General features: G+C 29.7%; 1 protein-coding gene and 1 long non-coding RNA gene across 2 annotated transcripts; one reads left to right on the top strand and one right to left on the bottom strand.

Annotated features, from left to right (window-relative positions):
• The first annotated feature begins 473 nt into the window (after positions 1-473).
• Positions 474-8,511, top strand: LOC112696439 (uncharacterized). Its single transcript, XR_003150717.3, has 5 exons — positions 474-803; positions 2,471-2,548; positions 2,845-2,971; positions 3,121-5,821; positions 8,211-8,511. It is a non-coding gene; the product is annotated as an uncharacterized lncRNA (long non-coding RNA).
• An 11,315-nt stretch (positions 8,512-19,826) lies between these two features.
• LOC112696440 (zinc finger protein ZAT11) lies at positions 19,827-20,780 on the bottom strand. Its single transcript, XM_025749209.3, has one exon. It carries the CDS (start codon positions 20,504-20,506, stop codon positions 19,964-19,966), a length of 543 nt encoding a protein of 180 aa, XP_025604994.1. The 5' UTR covers positions 20,507-20,780; the 3' UTR covers positions 19,827-19,963.
• Between the last annotated feature and the right edge of the window lie 753 nt (positions 20,781-21,533).

The following is a 21,533-nucleotide window of genomic DNA, read 5'->3' on the forward strand; positions in this document are numbered from 1 at the left end:
GCATGACCTTGTTTATCCAAATCGCAATTAATTATCACTATATCATTATCATAACACTTATTTTTGTTTATCACTTTCATCCATAACTACCCATTGTGTTAATTTTTTAGTTATTGAAGATTTGCTAAAAGAATTCTTTTTTTGCTTGATTTAAATATCTACATGTATAATTATGATATAGATACTTGTTATTTTTCATACTTGTTTGTTAAGTCATATTTTATTACTTTAAGAAAAACATTAAGATATAAAGTGTTCAAAATTTTTATTAATCTAATTATCAAAATTTTTCAATAATCATAAAAATTAATATAAATATATTATATCTTCTTAAAAGAGTAACATTATATGGACACTACTATTTTAGCAACTGTTAACATGTACAATTGACCTCACTACTAAAGTTTAGATATTTACTAACACTTTTCATTTAACATTTTTTAAAATGTTAGCTATACTAATAAAATTACACCTTTAACAAAATTTGTAAAATAAATGTTAGAAAATATATTTTTTTGTTTAAAAAGAAAAATCAGGTTGAAATATCTCAAATATACCAAGACATTGGGAGTGATTATTCTCTTCGTTTTTTCATATTTCACGCGTCTGAAATAGAACCATTTTCATCACACTTCATCCACACTCCACTTCTTCACAATCGAATTTTTATTCTCTTCTCAATTAAGTTTATCCCAATCATTAACCTCAATCGAATCATATTCTTCTTCTTGGTCAAGGATTTGCGATCTCAGCGTGAATCAATCTCCAAATTCCGATTCTCCTCGATTTCAATCTCGATTTTGGTAAGAATTTTCTATTTTCTTTAATGCATTCGATTCAATATGATTTCAATTTTTTATCCCTTGCTGATTTAGATTGAGATCTGAATTGTGCTTCATTTCTCAAATCTTTCGATCCTTATAGTTCATGTTTAATTTTCTACACTTTTTTCTCTCTGTTTTTTTCTTTCTTAAATTTTTTTTGAAACTGTGTTCATAGTTATTTCGATTCGCTGTGTTTCTTTTTCTTTTCACTCAACTTGTTATTTTGGCTTAACCTAATGTGATTATTGCAACTGTGTCTTGTAAGCCTAGAGGCTCTAATCTCAGCCTAGATTGTTCCATCATAAGTATTCTCCTTATTTGATATTTGGTTATTTTTTAAGAAAAGCCAGATCTCGTTCCATCCTTGCTAACACTAGCTTGAGTTTAATTGAGGAAGCAAAAAAAGAAAAAAAGATAGATTCATATTCCAAAGCTGGTTTAATTGAGGAAGTAAAAAGAGGTAGATTCAAATACAGATCTAATCCCGTATGCATGTTATACTTTTTTTTACCAGACATGTTACACTTATACCTATTGGTCATTCTTATAAATTCATTTGTGATTAAGTTGCATAGAGCTTACTGAGATATGTTCATAAGTAATGTGAATTCATTGAGTTTTTGTTACATATTTGTTCTGAGGGTTACCCGAAACTGAAGGTCAATCTCGAATGACATCTTTTGATGAGGTCGGAGCGGTTGTGCCCAATTCGCTGAATCCTACGGTGTTGTTGATCCTTGGTCACCGTAGGGTGGTGGTACCTGCAAGAGACTCTGATGCTTAAGTTAGCACGTGCTTTAGGCAGATTTTTTGTAAAATCAGAGTATGAGTTATACCTGGGTGCTCTAGTGTATTTATAGTAGTGTGGAGTGACCTCCCTTGAGATAAGTTAATTATCTTATCTTATCTTTTGTGGGTGTGTCCCTTTATCTTTTAGGCCAGCTGCTTTTAGAGTGAGTCGCGTCCTTCTATTTGGGCCTGCTTGGACCTCTATGGTAATTTGACCGAGCTCTTTTGGGAAGAGGTCGGTCGTTTTTGCCTTCATCCTACCCGGATCGGATAGCTCGACCTAGGTATGAATAATATTAAAATAAGAAAATTCTGATAATAAATTAAGATATGGATGGTACACAATCTTCAGGGAATAAAATTAACCAATAATTTATGAGTTTAACTAGAGAATTAATAATTTACTGTGTCTAGAAAGGTGCAGTAGATTCTTCTTATAATAAGTAAAATATTTCTAAGGATAATGTTTCTTTTTTCGAATTTCAAGTTTCAACCATAAATATTGATGTTTTTTATTGGTATATGGTCTAAGGATATATGGTTGGTGAGGAATAATCAACAATCACCACTTATTTCTATTAACCAAATGCATAAATTCAACACAATTTAAGAAGAGCTCCTTGCAAAATTGTAGTTTATGACAAATCAAATGTGGTCAAGAAATTAGATCAAATGGTACTATCTTATTATATGTATTCGTAATGAGAGTTATAATCAGTCTTGCCATGGTTAATTTTGTCTTCTCATGATTTAGCATCATTGTTGGCTTTAAGTTATCTGATTTTATGTAGCTTAAAATTTGTGGATTAGCACCATAATCAATGTAACCATTCTTTCTTTTATCTTGTACGAATCAGCATTCTCAAAACTCTTGAAAGGTACCAAAAATGCACTATGGTGCCGTGGAAGTCAAGAAACCTGCCAAAGAGTTTGAGGTAACCACTTCATGCAACTTGATTATTTATTGTATTGTTATTGTATTGTTATTTTCTTTTTGTTCTTTGCAATCTTCTCTAATTGCCTTGGTGGATACATTTATACATAGCTTTTTTTGGAATGGTATTTTTTTCCTTTCTTTTCTGTTGCTAGAGATCTCTGTTCAGCTTAGTTTATTATAAACGATGCTACTATTAGAGCCAAAAGAGCTTTTACGGTGCTAAATTCATGTATGAATGTTATGTTACTTCTATTTTTTAAGTACTAAATATTACAAATGTTTAATGATGTACAGGTCCACCCTTACTTCAATCCAATTTCGGAAGCACTTGGCGTTGCCCCTATTCCAGGTGCTGCTGCTCTAGCTGGAAAGCTGAATCACCAAGGTATTGATGCGGTATCTTTGTCACAAATTAAAGAAGGTATTGATGCGGTATCTTTGTTCTATTTTTTTAGGAAAGGATAACTTCTCACTATATTTCTGAGGATGATGTTTTGAGTGCTTTCACATAAATTCCTTCTTGACAACTGTTCTCTACCCACTCAAATTTTTATAACTATTTATTTGCAGGTTTTAGCTTCCAAGGCACGTGCAATCATTGTATTAGCTTCAGATGAAAATGCTGATCACATAAATTCTACACATTCCAATTTCTTCTCACTTATCCAGACTTACCTTTCATAGCCTCTGGCCCAAAATTTACGGCCTCCAACCCAACATTCCTCAATCTTCAATTCATAAATCAATAAGAATTAATCTCCATTCAATTTCACATACTCCATCACCTTTCAATTGAAATCACCTAACCAAATCAAATTCATCAACCCATCAAGAAAACATACCAATTCCATCCAAATACACAATTCAATCTTATTCCTAGGGGCATCTAACCTAGGACTTCATGTTACATTACATGGTATTTAAATAAAACTTAAACTGTACCTTAATGACGGTAGTTCCAAACCCTTGAGTCCTTTCACGGGCAATCCCAATGTTCACCAAACCCTCGCCACTTGATCCATGACTCAACCCCGTATCGACCAACATAACAATTTCGCTATTCACAACAAAAACCCACGATTTCTCAACCTAGGATTCAAAAGATTGGATAATTGAAAGGGGATAAAGCTTTTTTACCTTAACCTGCTGAGATTGGTGATGGAGCCCAATAGCTCCTATTAGAGCACCTCTAAACAATCAAAATCACAAAAAATTTTTAAAACCAAACTAAAAATGCGAAATTAGAAAGAATAGGAAAATAGGCATAGAATTTAAAATTTCTTACTACTTTATTTAAATAAAATCAAAGAGGGTTTTGAGATGAACGTGTGGCCACAAATGGCTTGTCAATCGGAGTTATGGATAAAAAATTATGAGAAATTGAAGATTTGATTGAGTTAGTATTTTGTTTCTTTTTTCTCTCTTCTCTCAACGTGTTTCACTTCCAAATGAGGGGTGATGTGCTAAAGCTTTAGCTGAATGGGAGTGTTAGTGAGTGGGCCTTGGTCCTAATTAGGCCTGGTTTACTTGATTTATCCCGTTGGCCTGATTTAGGGTCAAAATCTTTAAAATTAGTATTATAATTTGTATTCGAATTATTTTCGCTTCTCTAAATTATAAATTTTTAACTTCTTAACTTCATTCACTCATAAATTAATTTTTTCACTCAAGTATCAGACAGATTTAAGTTGGTACAACTGGTTAATTTACCAATATTCATTTTTATGTAATTTTTTTACAGAAAACTATATTTTCTCACTCGAAAAAATTCTCTAAATCCAAATATCATCATTAAATTTTTAAATTTCTAAGCGTTAATTTTCGATCTCGCCTGGGCACATTTTAATTATCTAGTTAATCTTTTTATAATTTTTCTGGGTCTTACATGCAATATGAAGACAAGATCCATGGGTGTGAAGAATTCCACTAAGAAAACTATTAGAAGAAATCACAAATAAGTGGTAATTCATTTTCCAAATTAATCTAATGATAGTTTGTCATTTACTTATGGGTTTTTTTCTTTTTTTGGTATTTTTTGGTTTGTTCTTTTGTTATTAGTTATTTCAGCAGGTTCAAACTATGATCAAGAAGCTTTACTTTAAATTACCAAGAATAAACTATCAGTTTCTTTTTTCAAATTGCTAAAGAGCAATGGAACCTCCAACTTTTCGTTTTGTGGATGATTGCTGTTATAATATACATATAATTCAGACTTTTATCTATTTATTTTTTGAATTTGATCTGTTTTATTTTGTTCTCTTTTACCTTTTTCAATTTTATTACAATTTGAATGCTTGTATAGTAAGAACGTGCTCTTAGTTATTGATTGATTATTTATTTCCCATCTTTTTAGTTTTAAAGATATGTTCTTTAACTACCGCTCTATTGATTTTAATTGTTTATTGTTTCTAATATTACTTATGGTTGTTCTATTGTTTTGTTTTGCTATGCTATCATATACATAAATATTGAGAATTTACTATTAAGTATTAAGTGATGATTAATTATAAAAAAATATAATAAATAATAAATAATTTTATTTTTATTGATATTCTTATATAAATAATACTCATTATTGTTTTTTTTTTAAAAAGTGGTCAAGGTGATATATATAAATTTTCATGCTTTTCATGCTAAGATTTTTAGCTTTTTTTTTTCTCTCTTTCCTTTTTTTTTCATGCAAAAAAGAAGGTAATCAAGTTAATGCTGATCTCTATTGAAAGGTGACGAGGTTTGATTCATTTTATAGTTTCTACAAGCATAAGCCATTATGTATAAGCACTTGATTTTGTTGTTGTTGTTGTTGTTATAAGCACTTGATTTTGTTGTTGTTGTTGTTGTTGTTGTTGTTGTTAGTTTGTTCTTTATAAAATTTAATTAATTAATAAATAATTAAATTAATAAATTAATTATGAGCTAAGAAAATAAAAAAATTAAATTTTATATTATGAAGAAGTAAAAATAATTAAAACACGAATTTAAAAATTAATTTTAAAGGTTTTGGTCTAAAATTGGACTAACGGATCGAACTAGTTGAACCGGATCCATATTAAGCTCAAAGCCCAACACATAAAAGCTAACCTCAGCCACTTCTTCCTCTTCCAAACTCCACTTCATGCTGAAGAAGAGAAGGGAAACAACAAGAACACCGAACCCTTATCACCTCCAAACTTCAATCTTTCATATCTTTTAATCCGGACTTTCGATCGCTGCACCATTTGCGGTTATACATTCGTCTCGTCGAGCTCTTCAATTCTATTCGAACAAAGTTGTAAGAAACTCTCATTTTCATGCCCAGTTTCCTCTTCCATTTTGAATTTGCATTTTAGTTAAGTGTATTGAGTGATTTTGATGATTTTGGTTGTTTAAGTGCAATTTAGTCTTAGATAATTGTTGGGTTTTACCTGAATCATCAATGGATAAAGGTAAGAAACCATTAACCCCTTTGAATCTTCTAATTTTATGAGGTTAGGGTTTTAAAATTTTGAATGTGTATGAAATTATATGAAATTAAGTTGAATATATGTAAAGTTGATGTCAAATTAATGAATTGGAGTATTTGGAACAAAGCTTTGGAGTTGTTTAGGAGTCTTGAAAGCTTGAAGTTTGGTGTTTTGAGCTTTGGGAGAAATTTGGACAAGGTATGGTTTCGGTTTCCGTTAGTTAATATATAATGTTGTGGGAACCCTAGGCTAGTTGCCTTAAGATAGGTTGAAATGCATGAATTGGTTGATTGAAACGTATGTGATGTATAAATATTGAACGAAGTTTGAATGTGGAATGAATTGGTATGGTGGAGGTTGTGATGATGTTATTGAATAAGGATGCTTGTGATTTTATTGATGAGTGATAGAGAATTTGGTTGGATTTTGAATGATAGATTGAATTGGTTTAAAGGTGAGTGATTAGGTTTAGGTTGAAATGCGTGAATTGTTAAATGATGTTGAGAATTGAGATTACTTTTGGTTTTAGTGTAGGTTGAGTTTATTTGTTGAGGTTGATGGTAATTGTTAAAATTGGAAGATTTAGAAAATGGCAATGTTTGAAGGAATTGAAGAATTCAAGTGTTGGAATGATTGTGAATTGATTTAAGAGCATGTGATGATGTGAAGGAGTGTTGGTATTGAGTTGGGTGTGATTGATTTAGTTTTGGGATTTTGGGTAAAAACAAAATTTTAACCAATTTTGGGAAGCCATAACTTGGCCCTTGAAACTTGGATTTGAGTGAACCCTATTTTAAATTGAAGATGATTGTGAGAGCTTTAAAATGGTGTAAAGATAAGGGAAATTGGATTTTTTTTTTACAAAAAGTTATGGACATTAGAAGTTAGGTATAAAAACTGAATTTTGTAAAGTTGCAGAAAACCAGAATTTCTGGTTTAGGTGCCCACGCACCCTATCGTGCACACGCACAGAACAGGACGTGTGACGAGCATCGTGCGTACATACACCCTGAGATTTTACAAGTTGTGCGTACGCACATTATGATACGTACACACACGTTAGGAATTTGCTCTGGTGCGTGTGTACGCATAGTGTGGTGCATATGCATGATACCCTGTTTTCACACTAAAGTCCTGTTTTTAACTGCTTGGCCTTTTCGACAAGCTTTTAAACATCTGTAACCCCTGTTTAAGGTCCGATAGCTAGTTTTTAGGTTTCGAAATAAGGGCGAACATATTCAGAATGTTGGATTGATATTGAGGAAGAATTAGATTAACTGTAATGAGAGTTATGATGAGAATAATTGATTCTTGATTGGAACATGATGAAAATGATTATGATGAGATGTTGAGTTGCGATGGAGGATAATGTGATTTAATTGTGATTATGAGGATAATGTGAATGATTATGAGATTGAGATGTGATTATGAACGTGATTATGATTATGAACGGAGTTAATTGAGTGATAAAGAATCAAGGTTAATGTTTGAGACACTTAGGCAGTAACAAGAATTGTAGTTTGTCCTACTTGCTCTAGGTAGTAATTGAGACACCTGGATAGTAACAAGGGTTGTAGTTTGTCCTACTTGCTCCGGGTTGAGTTCGTAAACACCCGCCTGGGTAGTACGTAGTAGTAGTGGTTCATTCCACTTGCTCTAGGTTAAGTGGGTAGTATGCAAGGGTTGTGGCTTAGTCCTATTATTCTGCGATGTGGTGTTTTTGTCCAGGGTTTACTACCGAACATGTCAAGTTTGGTTGTATAACCGACAGATGATATTATTGTTCATAGGGCAAACATGCATTATGTGCATTGTATGATTTGTTTGGGTATGCAATATGTGTTTTGGCTTGCCTATTTGATTATCTGTATTTATGTGCTATGTGACTTAAATGTTGAATCTATTTCCTTAATTGTGTATTACTTGCATGCCTTGTATGTGTTTGAACTTGAGAGATCCCTCAAGCGGCAAAAGAGAGATGAGGGTTGTATCACCTGAAAATTGGGAGGTTGTAGAGAGCTAAAACGGAGGAGATAGATTAGAATCCTAGGTAGATTTACTATATTTCTAGTCAGTAAGAACTCTAAGCTTTGATTTGGGTTGTAGAAGTTTAGGATTGTCTTCGGTTTCGCGGTGCCTTATATCTTATCTATTAGGCATTGTTACCATACTGAGAACCTTCAATTCTCATTCTATACCTATTTTGTTGTTTTTCAGATGCAGGGCGTGACGCGCCTTGCTGAGCGTGCTGAATTTGCTTTCTTGGAAGCGAAGACTTATCTTTTGGGACTTATATTCTGTTTTAGTTTATGTATTTTGTTCTCCACTTTTGTATCTTATGTTGTATATCCTTCTTATAGGATTAGTTTGGAGAAATAGGATTTTAATGTTGTTGATATTTTGAGGGATGTGTGTGTGTATCTGTCTTGTGTATCTGTCTTTTGTATCTTTTGTATCTGTTGGAACTCTATATATATCTGTCTTTTGGTTTTATATATAAATTTTTTGTCTTATCGTCTTTCGTACACGATTCATCATCGGTTTTATTTTGATCGTACTTTTTTTTTCAAGGCTCCTAGCTATATTATCCTTGTTATATATGTATGTATTTTACTTTTAGAGGTCGTAGCACCTCGCTACCTCTAATTTTACGTCTTAGGCATAAACTTCTATGTGGTAGGGTGTTACATTCTTTTCTTTTGATTATTATTATTATTATGAATACTATCAAATGCATGAAAAAATTTCATGCATTTTTATCTTTTTTCATCATCTTAAGTCATTCTTTTTCTCACGCAATAGCATGATGCATGGTTTATACTTAATTAAAGCTATTCCTTGAAGAATAAATAGTTGCTTCAATGCACTTGGACATAATCAGGTATAAATAGTCATGCTTATTATAACAACCCAATTTTTAATATGGCATGCTCATATCGAAATATCGAGTGTTACTAACTTGAAATATTACTGATACTGTTATTAATAATATCAAGCCCATAATCAGGATAATAGAATTCGATTTTTATGAAAAACCTTTCTTAAAGAAAATAAAATCGCAAATAAAGAATATATATATATATATATATATATATATATATATATATATATATATATATATATATATATATATATATATATAATATAGCACCCAAAAGATGAAAAGTTAGTTATTTCCTCATAGTCATGAACATATATACAACTTAAAAATATCTCCGAAGTTTGGTCCATATAAAAAGTCCCTAATCTGACGTCCAGATTAACCTAGTCTTCTAAACTGATCTCTCGAAAAATAAAAGTGAGAGTCTAAAACAAAAGAAAACACTAAACCGGAGAGCTGCCAAAAGAAGATGATAATGTTGCTACCTAATCGCTGTCAGAAGTCAAGTCCATGATCTCTATATCGATCTCAGGATCATCATCGTCCTCAGAAGTCAGATCCACAATTTCTATTTCTTTAATGTCCTCGTCATCAAAAATAACGATGACCTATGATGTATTATGGGGACTACTATCACTGCTATCACATGTGAAAGCTATACCACTAGAAGAAATTTGCTCAACTACTGAGGACTGACTAAACGCCGCGGTGGAAGTTCTGATAGGCTCTATGGTGAAAGGTTCAGAAGAGTAAGTAGAAAGTGACTTTATTGACATATCCAAACCTACCGGAGGAGACTCAGGGATGTAGTCATCGATGACAGGGCCATGCTCAGGCACTACCTGACCATTCTGATGTGCTGGAATAGGATCTGCATGCATGTGATCAAAAGGATAGTGGACAAAATCGGAATGTAACAACGACAATGAAAAAGCATACGGTGCATCGGGATCAAAGAGAAGTGAAACTAGCGGGTGCTGAAAGGGATAATCTCTAACTACGTACTTATGGACTCAAGGCTCCGCGGCCATCACATAGAAGCTGTGAAGGACAGGATCCTTGTACATATAAGGCTACTAGAGCTCATAGAAGATGACACCCGTCTCCATCTGAAGAGGGTAGGAAGATAGGGGGTAAGAATTGGAGAGTTCTTAGTAGGGTCGGGGTAAAACAAGTTAATTTGCATTTTATATAGTGGCCACGTGTCTTAGATCAATCAGACCACAACAAAAGAACATAGAGCAAAAAACAAAAAAAAGCAAACAATAACATAATATACAACTACATGAACGAATCCAAAACACACAAGAGTTATGCACAAACAAGTATGATGCATGTCTAGCCCTAATGCAGGTAATGAGTTCATCCATCAATTTTCGACCCACGCCCGATATTACATCCTTACGGATGTTGTCTCTCGTTGACATCACTTCAGGGTATAGTGTCTGGTACACTCTTTGGTTATAGCACCCACACGTTCTTGGGCTATAGCGTCTGTATCGCTCCCTCGATTAAAGTGACGGGTCACACTCTTGTGCTATAGCGCCCGTACTGTTGTTCGGCAAATCATCGAATAAATCAATGACAAGAAGAATTATTGGTGTAGCTCTTCCAACCACAATTATTTCATCATATAATCAAATATCTTTCAAGATATAATAATTCCTTATCCAAAATTTCATAATTTCTCTAAAATAATTAACTGAAATAGAGCGGGTCATGAGATTTTATTTTAGAATCTCTTTTTTGAATATCTCAAAGTTGTGCTTAAATTTTATAAATACTTTAAAAATGCATAAATATGCCGACGCTACTAAAATGTATAATATGCTTAAACTTTGAAAAATGGCACATTCTATTTCAAGTTACTTTAACTAAATCGACATACTTTAAAATTACTCTAAATAACTCTGAACTTCTATAAAAGAGACTCAATCTTCACTCGTTACTTTATGAATTATTTAAAATATTATACAAATTTTCAAATACCCAAAACTTCATTAAAATAAGTAACTTAGACACAGTTCTTCTGTTTTCAAAATAAAACTTTTTTCGTTCCATTAGAGTCATATTTTTTTCAAAACCATCTTCCACTTTAAACCCTTTATTGCAAACCCATTATTTTTCTTCAAAAACAAAACTCAATTAATTTTAATAAAATTCATATATATATTTATAAATAAATAATTTTTATTCATTAAATCTTTCTTAAAAGCTAAGCCTCTGATCCTTTTTACTCGAAACCTCTGTTCAAATTATTCATTTAGTTATAATTAATCCCAAATCAAAATTCGATCGACAGAACTTAGTTATATACTATTATATAACTTAGATTTCATCCAATTATTCAACAACAACATTTCAGTTCCTAATTTCTCTACATGGCCGAATCACAACAACAATTCCAACAGCAATTTAGCTAAAATTGCAACAGCCAACAATCACAAATTTAAACAACAGATATTAATAGACAACAATCCCACCACATATATCAATTAATTCATAATTTTAACCGATTAAAGAGTCAAATCCTACCTCTGTGAAGTGCAGAACACATACAAGATACTAGAGGAGGTTTCTGACCGGTTAAACGGAGCAAAAACGTCAAAAATTTGGTGGTTCTTCCCCTCCTTTAGTTCGGCCAAACTGGTTCCTGGTAGAGGCAGCTCCATTTTGCGATTTCACCGAACAAAATGCACGTCACCGCGTAGAAGAAGAAGATACAGTCACTTTTATCGGATCAAAATTTTTGTGGGGTCACGGAAAGTCAGAAATGAAGTTCGGAAAGTCAGAAATCAACCAAAATTCTCCCATTTCTCTCGTACATGCCTCGGCTATTCTTTGAGAAAAGAGAGAGAATTTGTGCTTTTTATATAGCTTGATTAGTGGCTAAGTGTCACTTAATTAAGGGAAATGATGCATGCGTTGCGACATGTGGCATATTAACTGCTGCGTGTCGCGATTTTAAACTGGTGAGTCAGGTTAATTTTTAAATATCATGGAAGCTAATTAAAGCAATTGGGCATGGTAAAAACTTAAATAATTATCTCAAATTTGTGGTACTATATTAGAATAAAAATTGAATAAAGCCGAACTTTTACAATCGTTTGGATCCAATATATTAAGTGATCGTCCTTCTTCGTCAAATAAAATTAAATAATAACATAATATTAATATTACATTATTATTCATTTTATTTAAAGATTACAGAAAAAAAACTTATCATAAATATTATACAAACAAAACATAAAACTCGTATACACGAAACGCCAAAAATTAGGATGTTACGTTGATTCAATGATGATATGCTTATTTACTTCATTCAGATTTTTTGTTAGAAACCTAATAGAATCCTAATAACAATCCTCTATTAAACAGATTATGCTTTCATTTTAATATAGTCAATCTGCTTTTCTGTTATCTCTTATCATCAAGGTTTTTATATAATTATTATGCAATGCACTTAAAATTTAGTTTGTCCTCATTCAGATACATTATGCCTCTTTCAAATACATTATGTTTCAGTCTTCAATAAAAAAGCTGAGAAGATTATTGATTACTTTGCTAATGAATTAGACACCTTAAAAATTCAGGTGAATGTGTGTGTGGTTATCGTTGTATAGTTAATTTTCAATATAATTTACTTAATCATTAATTTTTTTTTGTTCCCTTCACGAGGTTAATGTATGATAAAATCTTAAAAAGTTAACCTTTATTATTTTAGCGTTTGCTAGAGGATGACTAGAATTTTTTTCTCATATATATTTGTTTATTATAATCATGCTTTCTTTCCAAACATTGTATTTACAGCTATGCATGTGCTGTGTTTTTACTGAACATAATTAATTTCAATTCACTGTTCTACATTTTTAATTATATTATTTATTATATCTTGTTAACACTTTTTGTTCTTGTTATTTTAGACATCACTTATCGATAAATTTTAAATAATAGTAATAACTTAATTCGTGTATATTTTTTTTTATGTCCAGTATTTAGGGACGACCATCATTTTTCTAATTTTTTTACAAATTACACTCTCGATCAATAGGTTGTTTTTAGTATATTGAATAATGAAAGCATATTTTCTATACCATCTACTTTATATAATGATCACATCTTATATCACTATATTTTTAGTTTAGCTTTCCAATAATTAGAATATATTATATATTGCATATCACATATATTTTTTGGGAAAGTTTAGGGGCAGCAATTCTATTAAATTTTGGCAAGTATGTAACCAACAGAAAAATGTGAATCATTGGATGAAATTTTATACCAATCTCATACTATCAAATCATCATTGATGGCTAGTTGATGGCTAACAATCACAAAAGTTAGTGTCCCCCTAACATTGCTCATATTTTTTTTATATCTTAATTTTTTTTTTGCTTATAACATGTTTCATTTTATATTTTAATTTTTATTCTAAATTTATTACGTTACGAAGACAATATTAAAAATTTCATGTATATTTTGAACTAAATCACATGATTCAATTTTATTATATCACCTATATATTTGGCCTAATCTAATACCAAAAATTATAGAGAAAAAAAAACCAAAGAAAGTGGTTGCTCTTATATGTGTAGCTGCACTTGAAAATTCTTATGCTCTTGATAAAACATTTGAAGTCACTATTTCTATTTCTTCCCTCATTTTTCATAATGTATAAATAGAACATAGTTTAAGATGTGATTTTTTTAGGTAGGATTATATTTTTTATTTTTTAATAATCTCCTAATAAAATTAGATTGGTCTTTTAAAAAGTGAGTTGTCTATTATTGATAAATAAATGAATGTATCCTAAATCCTAATAATCAATATATTAAATAGTGACTTTGAAGTTTCATGTTAATATTAATTATTTATATTAATATATATAGATTAAAAAAGTAAAAAACATGTAAATATTTAATAGTTTTTTATGGCATTTATCTGAAGTTTGTGAAAGCTTTTTTCTTATTTTTTTTGGCTAGGTATTTGTTTAATATTCTTTTCATGTTAACACTACATATTTGCCTTGTATAAACATTTAAAAAATATTGTTGATGTTTTGTTTTGTATCCTTCTTTTCTATTTTTTTTGGAGTTCTTCATCATTTGTCATTTTTTTTCTCTTAAGTTCTAGGATACAAAGTCTGATGCAGTTGAAAAGTTTAAACAGTTTCGACTAAACTTAAATTCAAAACATAATTGTTGAAAAAGGCAATAACGTATACTTCTTTTAAACGTTCATGTAATTGTATTTCTCTTATTATCACTATTATTTTGACTACTGCTCTGTTAATATATATTTATAATTTTAGATGACTTTTGCAGTATTATGTAACATGTAAAGTTAATAATAGTGCTATTGTAATGTTAGATGACCTTAATCGTAGGAAAGGACTTTTTTTGTGTGTGTGTCATTATCTATGATTATTAACAAATTTTAGAATCCAACATGTGAGATTATACTTGTCAGAACATAATTTTACACACGAATAATTTTATGTTGCTCTTTCAAAAGTAAAAATCAAAATCAAGATTAAAGGTGTTAGTTGAGAATAATTTATTCATGATAAAAGTTACAATTATAAATATTTTTAGACAAGTTTAGTTCATTGTGTATAATTTTAAACATTTTTATTTTTCTACAAATTTATTACTTTTCTGAATGAATTACTTTTGAATATTTATTCACTTTAGTTTACAATTTTTTTTATCATGTATTTATTGTAATTAAACGATAATCTTAATCTTAATTTATATACTCTTGCAAATTTTTAAAAGTAAAATTAGTTAATTTTATTTTTATAATCTAATTTAAAATAAAAAGTCAATGTTTAATTATTGTAACGATAGCTTAATATTAACTAATTTTTATTAAACTTAAAAATCAATGTATTTATTGCATCGCTGGAGGCACTTAACTAGTTACTCACTGGAAGAAAGAAGAATCTCACGACAACGAAAGTAAATTTACAATATTCCAAATGGGAAAGAATAAAAGAGAAACACATTTAAGCTACGGAAGATTCCAACTATATAGTTTGTTTAAATTACAGTTTCACAATGGTCTCATTTTTATAACAGGAGGATTAGATATTCTTTAAAAGTAATTTTTTATTCAATTTTTGTTATAATAATTTAAAAAAATTAAAATAAATGTATCTAAATAGATTTAATATTTTTTTTAAATTAAATACATATTTAAAATATAAACTAAATAAAATTAAAATTTAAAATTTCAACTTTTAAATTTTAAATTTCTGTTTCAGTTTTAGCATTCTTAATTATTAATAGATTATTATTTAAATACACATCTAAAAATTAAATTCAGTAAAATTAAAGATTTTAATTTTAAAATCCAAAAAATAAATTTTAAGGATTTTAATTATTAACTAGCACATTTAAAATCCCTACAAAAAATTATATTTTAAACTAATATGTTAAATATATTTTTATTGAATAAAATCTAAAAAATTAGCTTAATTATTCATTTTAATAATTTTAAAAATATTAATAAAAAATAAGAAATATTAGATACGCTTTTATCGAATAAGATATAAAAAAATTAATTTTATTTTTAAATTTTAAATTTAAATTTAAATTTTAGATTTATGACTTTGAATGTGTTTCAAACATATTTTTGTATATAAGTCAATAATTTTAGATGTGTAATAATTAAAAAAATAACCAATTAAAAAAAATATACATTTTAATAATTTTAAAAGTGTTAATGTTCAAATAAATAATGATAAAATCTAACTAATAATAAAAAAATAAGAAATGTTAGATGAATTTTTATCGAATAAGATATAAAAAAAATTATTGTTATATTTAACGTTTAAATTTAAATTTTTAATTTATGATTTGGATGTGTTTTAGAAATATTTTGTGTATCACTTAATAATTTTAGATGTGTTACAATTGAAAACAAAAACGAATTTTTATGTACATTTTAATACTTTTTAAAGTGTTAATATTCAAATAAGTAACAAAAAAAATTCTAACTATTAAAAAAAAAAAGAAATATTAGATGAGTTTTAAACGAATAAGATATAAAAAATTTAATTTTATTTTTAATGTTTAAATTTAAATTTTAGATTTATGATTTTAGATTTATTTTAAAAATATTTTTTGAATAACTTAATAATTTTAGATGTGTAATTGCTCCTTTATTTATCTTTAATCCGGTCTAACGATTTTATGTTGTTGGTCTTCTCTAATCATTCTAGAAATAAAGATTTAAAAAACAAAAGAATATTGATGCATAGACTGGTAATTCACTTATTGTTTAATTCAAATGTTGATATAATCTTATTAAAATTTCATTCGACAATAATGATGAATGAGTTTTGAGTTAGGATACATAGTCACTAGACTCAAATAGGAACAAAATAGCATGACTCATCTAATAATAATAATAATAAAATATTAAGTATGAACTAGTAAATTTACCTGTAGAGGAGTAGTATTCTTCTATAAAATTTTTTGTGAAGAACAGGAGAGAGAGAAGAAGAAAAGAACGTACGAGAGAGAATGAAAAAATATTAAAATAACTACTTTATGAAATGGATAGGAAATTAGAAAAATTTTAGTATTTAAAATTTAAATTAATTTTAATTACCAACATGTTTAACTACAAACTAGGATTGTAAATAAAATTTCTGTATTTGTAGCAAATTTGGGTGTAATACGAAGATATTTGGGTGTATTTTTATTCTGATAAGTTCTGCGTAATTCCAAACTCTTCATCTTCCTCCTCCTCATTTTCTACTGCTTCTTCTTCCTCATCATCTTATTTCGTTTTCTTATAATTCTTCTTAGGAGAAAAAATCAAACAAAGAAAAAAATATATAATGTTGCAAAATCAATAAAAAGATGATGAGGAAAAAAATGCAATAACAATAACAGTAAGAAAAAAATAACGATGAAGATTAAACACGCGAGGAAAAAGGAGGAGAAACACAAAGAAGAAGAAGAAGGAGGAGGAGGAGAAGGAGAAACGTGAAGAAACGTCTTTCATAATGGTGAATGAGAGCGCGCTTTAAAAATGGTTGAGTGACGTGCGTATTATCACACTCCAGTAGGTGAATGTAGTTTTTATTAGACTTAGCTCAACTTGTAAGACTTATAAGCTAAAAATACTTGTAATTTTTCAGTTAAGGCTACAAATTAGTGAATGATTATCTAATAATTATATATTTTGTTATTTTAAATAACAATTTTGGTACAAAAATAGTCCCTTTAACTAACTATTCTAATTGATTGGTTGATTGAAGAATTAGTAGGAGTTAGGTAAATGTATATAGAACTTTAATGATGCTAAACCAAGGTTCTGAAAATCGAAGTAGACTGGCCGGTTTGATCGATTTAACTGCGAACCGACAATACAAACAGTCCGATTTTCCTGTAAAAACCGTGCTGGAAAGAACCGGCAAAGAACCAGCAAATTGGCCAAAAATCGGCCGATTCTGCATAAACGACGCCATTTTATTGTTTAAAAAAAAAAAGAAACCCTTAACCCGACCCGACCCGTGGAGCACCCTGCACCCCAACCCCCCTTTCTTCCCCCGAACTCATTCACTGCTGAATCTAAATCATATTCATCTTAGAGTGAGAGAAGAGTGAACCCTAGCCTGCCACTGCGCCCTCCTTCGTCGTCGCGGTCACCGGTCATCAGTGACACCGCCGTCGCCTGGTTGTCAGCCCAAGTAACCCTCCTTCTTCGCCTGGTTCCCTGCCCAGTAGCCCTCCATCTACGTCGTCTTCATCTTCTCAACACCAGCAGGCAGTAGCCCATCCCATCGTCTTCATCGTCGCGTGGTGAGTGACTCGTCCTCTGCTCATCTTCTTTGTTCTTCGCCTTTGTGAACTTCCTCTGTGAATTCAGATTTCAGTTTAATTGTGAACTTCCTCTGTTTGTTGGTTAGCATGACTATCAAAAAATCTGTTTGTTGGTTAGCATGAGAAATAAATAATCTGTTTGTTGGTTAGCAGATTTCTGATTGTTGGTTAGCATGAGAAATAAAATAAATAATCTGAAAATTAACTGGCTGGTTTGCAGATTTCTGTTTGTTGGTAATTTGGTTTGTAGCTCAATTTCTGTTTGTTGGTAACTTGGTTTGCAGCTCAATTTTTGGTCTTCTTCTTATTTACTGATGGCTCATTCCCTCTGTTAGTTTGTTATTCTGTTTTAGTGTGACTATTTTCTAATTGATCAATGGCTCGATTGCTCTGTTAGTTTACTGATGGCTCTATTACTCTGGTTTACTAGTTGCTGATGGCTCCTAATTTTTTTGTTCAAATTTGCTAATGGCTTTGTTTTGTAGTTGCTGGTTTTGCTGGGTGAAGATTTAGTGTTTTGGAATGTTTCATAATGTGCTAAATGCTTAATGGTGTAGGCAGATTTTAGTGTTTTGTAGTTGCTGGTTTTGCTGGTTTTGGAATGCTGAAGGCTGATTTTGCTGAAATATTTTGGACACTAGAGCTCCTTTGATCAACTTCTGCTGAGAATATGCTATACACAGGTCTATGATCAAAGAATCATGACTCCCCACGAACATAAGATAATTGGTGAATGCCTCTCCCATGCCATAAAATTACAGGTCTATAATTATATTTTAAAATGTTTATTTATAATTTATTTATTATTTTATTTTAAAACGGCTTTTTTGGTTAAACTACTTATTAGACCGATTAAACCAATAAATTAGTAATTAGAACGGTTTGATGACCGGTCCGATTTTCCGAACATTGTGCTAAACAGAATCGACCAAAAAACGGTAAAAGCTAAAAATGTGTACTATAGTCATATGATTTGTTATTATCTAAAAACATCCTCCAATACCAATAGACTAATTTCAGTTACAGAGAAAATGTATGGAAAAATGCCCAAGTATACTTGGATAAGCATATATGTTTAAGGACTACTAGTTTACTAGTGAATTCCACTTTTTTATTTATAAATATATAAAATAATAACAAATATAAGATTAATCAAAATGTCAATTATATCTTAATTTGAATTAAAATTTGTATCCTACATTTTTTCTCCATATTTTCATTAGAAAAAGAAGCATTTAATTCTCCAAACTCCAAAATAAAAATTAACTATATATATATATATATATATATATATATATATATATATATATATTAAAAATCAGATACTAAATTAATTATTCATATAAAATACAAAATAAAATTTTTTAATATAATTAGTTAATAGATAAAATCTAAAAAAATACAGATTATGAAAATAATTTACAGATATATAAGGAAAAAAATAGAAATCACAAAAAATATTTTTTAAATTAACAATTTGATAAGGTGAATTGTAGTTTTTTATTTTTAAAAAATAAATTTAACAAGGTAAATTGCCTTTTTCATTTTAAATTTTTAAAAAAATGCATTTTTTCAGAGCGAATTGATTGATTAGAATTAATTTTCGACAAATTTTTGTGTCAGACATATGTGTAAATAATGAAATTATATCATTTTTATGTAAATTATGTTACACATAATTATAATAAAATTAAAAAGTTCAGTGTATGAGTGAAAAAAAAAGTATAAGTAGATAACAACATTGTTGAATAATGTGAACAATAAAATTAAAAAAATAAATTAATTTTAAATTTAATTAGTGATATGAGTAATTAATATCTAATAATAATCATATGATTTCACGCTATGCAGTTACACGTTTCATTGGTGAATTGAGGTTCTGTTGATGTTCTCTTCCTCTCCCTGGACCCTAGTTGAATGAGTAAGTATAGTAGTATTTAGCCGCACCATGAGAATGTGAGTGTGCACCATTATTTTATACTGTATACGGCTGCCTGAATATTCTGTTATTCTCATTTATTTTCTCTTGCTTTAGTCTGCTATATACGATAATAAAACGCCATACGCGTACACAAACAAGGAGCAATGATAATATAGTCCGAATGTGGAAACATATGACAAATTAATGTTCCTTTTAATTATTAACTTTTCAAGTACACGGTACGCTAAGAGTAATACACATATGAATAAAAGAATTGAAAGAATAATCTAATTAGAGCAATAAGAAATGTAATTGAAAGTGGATCATCTCATCAGAAGAAAGAAAGAGGAAGTGGGATGGTTGTGGGGTTGGCAAAGGAGTCATCATGAGGGTCGAAAGGTGTTAAGTTCAAATCGAGACCCGTAATCCTCTTGCTGTTAGATCTCATAAGAACGGGGGTTTTCTCAATAACATGGTTGATTAATGATGATGATGATTCGGCTAATCCTCTGTGTTTTCTCATGTGACCACCGAGTGCTTGGCCTAAAGAGAATTTAAGGCCACAAATGGAGCACTCGTGCATCTTGGGGTTGTTCCAGAGGCTCAGTGATTTGGCTTGTTGCTTCAGTTCTTCTTCGCCATCTTCTAGCTTCTGCCTCTTGTGGCTAGCCCTGTGCCCACCCAGTGCTTGAAACGAAGAGAACTTGCGGTTGCAAGTCTTGCACTCAAACTCCGCAGACCCATTTCTATGATGCATTGATGACGTTGATGACTTGTTGCTTCTTTCTTGGAGAAGAGGAAGAAGCATTAGGCATTTCACCAAATCAATGCTCTCTACTGAACAATAACCTTCATTTTCTCTCTGTCTCTTCATGGCTGTGTTGAGGAATGATTGAATGTGAAGTAGTGATAAGTTGTTGTATTTATAGGAGGTTGGAAACGAGTGAAGACAGAATGAAAGATGACGTGGAGTGGACGCCGGTTTAAATAATTCAGTTAGTTAATTTGCGTTCAAAATCCGTGGAATAGAGTAGAATAATATAAACTTTGACTACTTTTTTTGACTCGTTCTGTGCTTCAGGTGTGTCTCTTCCGTGGGCCACAAGTTGCACGAAACGTCCACTCTCTTTCTTTTGTAACTGGAACATTCCATCCAGTTTCTCGGTTTTGAGGAAAAAGGGAAGCAACTCACAAGCAGTGAACCGGAAGCAACAGCCATTTTACTTTCCAGAAAACGACAATTTTTTTTAAACATATCCTTTCTTTCCTTGTAAAAGTTAAATAACATATATTTTAGTTTATTTTTTAATAATTATTTTTATATAGAAATTAATAATAAACTAATAATTATTTAGTTAATTTTTAAAAAAGAAAGTAGTAATATAAAATATATATTTATTATTATTTTAATAACTTTATTTACTTTAATATTTTTACTTGTTACAAAATATTTAATTTAAATTTTTTATATATTTTATGATTAATAATAAAATATTAAAAATAAATAAAATTTATCACAATTACAATCACAATAATATATATTTTAGACTTTATTTATTATATATTTGTATTTTATATCAATAGGTTTAGAATTTAGAATTTACATTAAGAAATTTAGAATTTAGAGTTTAAGATTTAGAATTTAGAGAGTTTAGAGTTCAAAAAGTATTGCATTCTCTACTTTCTCCAAAACGTATTAGCATTCACTTATATTTTATATTATTATTAATAATATTATTATAGTAGTAAAAATCATAATATAAAATTATTTATTACTATAATATGTTTTATTTATTTTTAATATGTTATCATTAATAATATAATATATAAAAATTTTAAATTACATATTTTTTATAACAAGTTAAAATATTTTATATTATGTAATAATAGTTATAATAATA

Source organism: Arachis hypogaea, chromosome 6 (genome assembly GCF_003086295.3).
Source record: "Arachis hypogaea cultivar Tifrunner chromosome 6, arahy.Tifrunner.gnm2.J5K5, whole genome shotgun sequence".
Classification (NCBI taxonomy): Eukaryota; Viridiplantae; Streptophyta; class Magnoliopsida; order Fabales; family Fabaceae; genus Arachis; species Arachis hypogaea.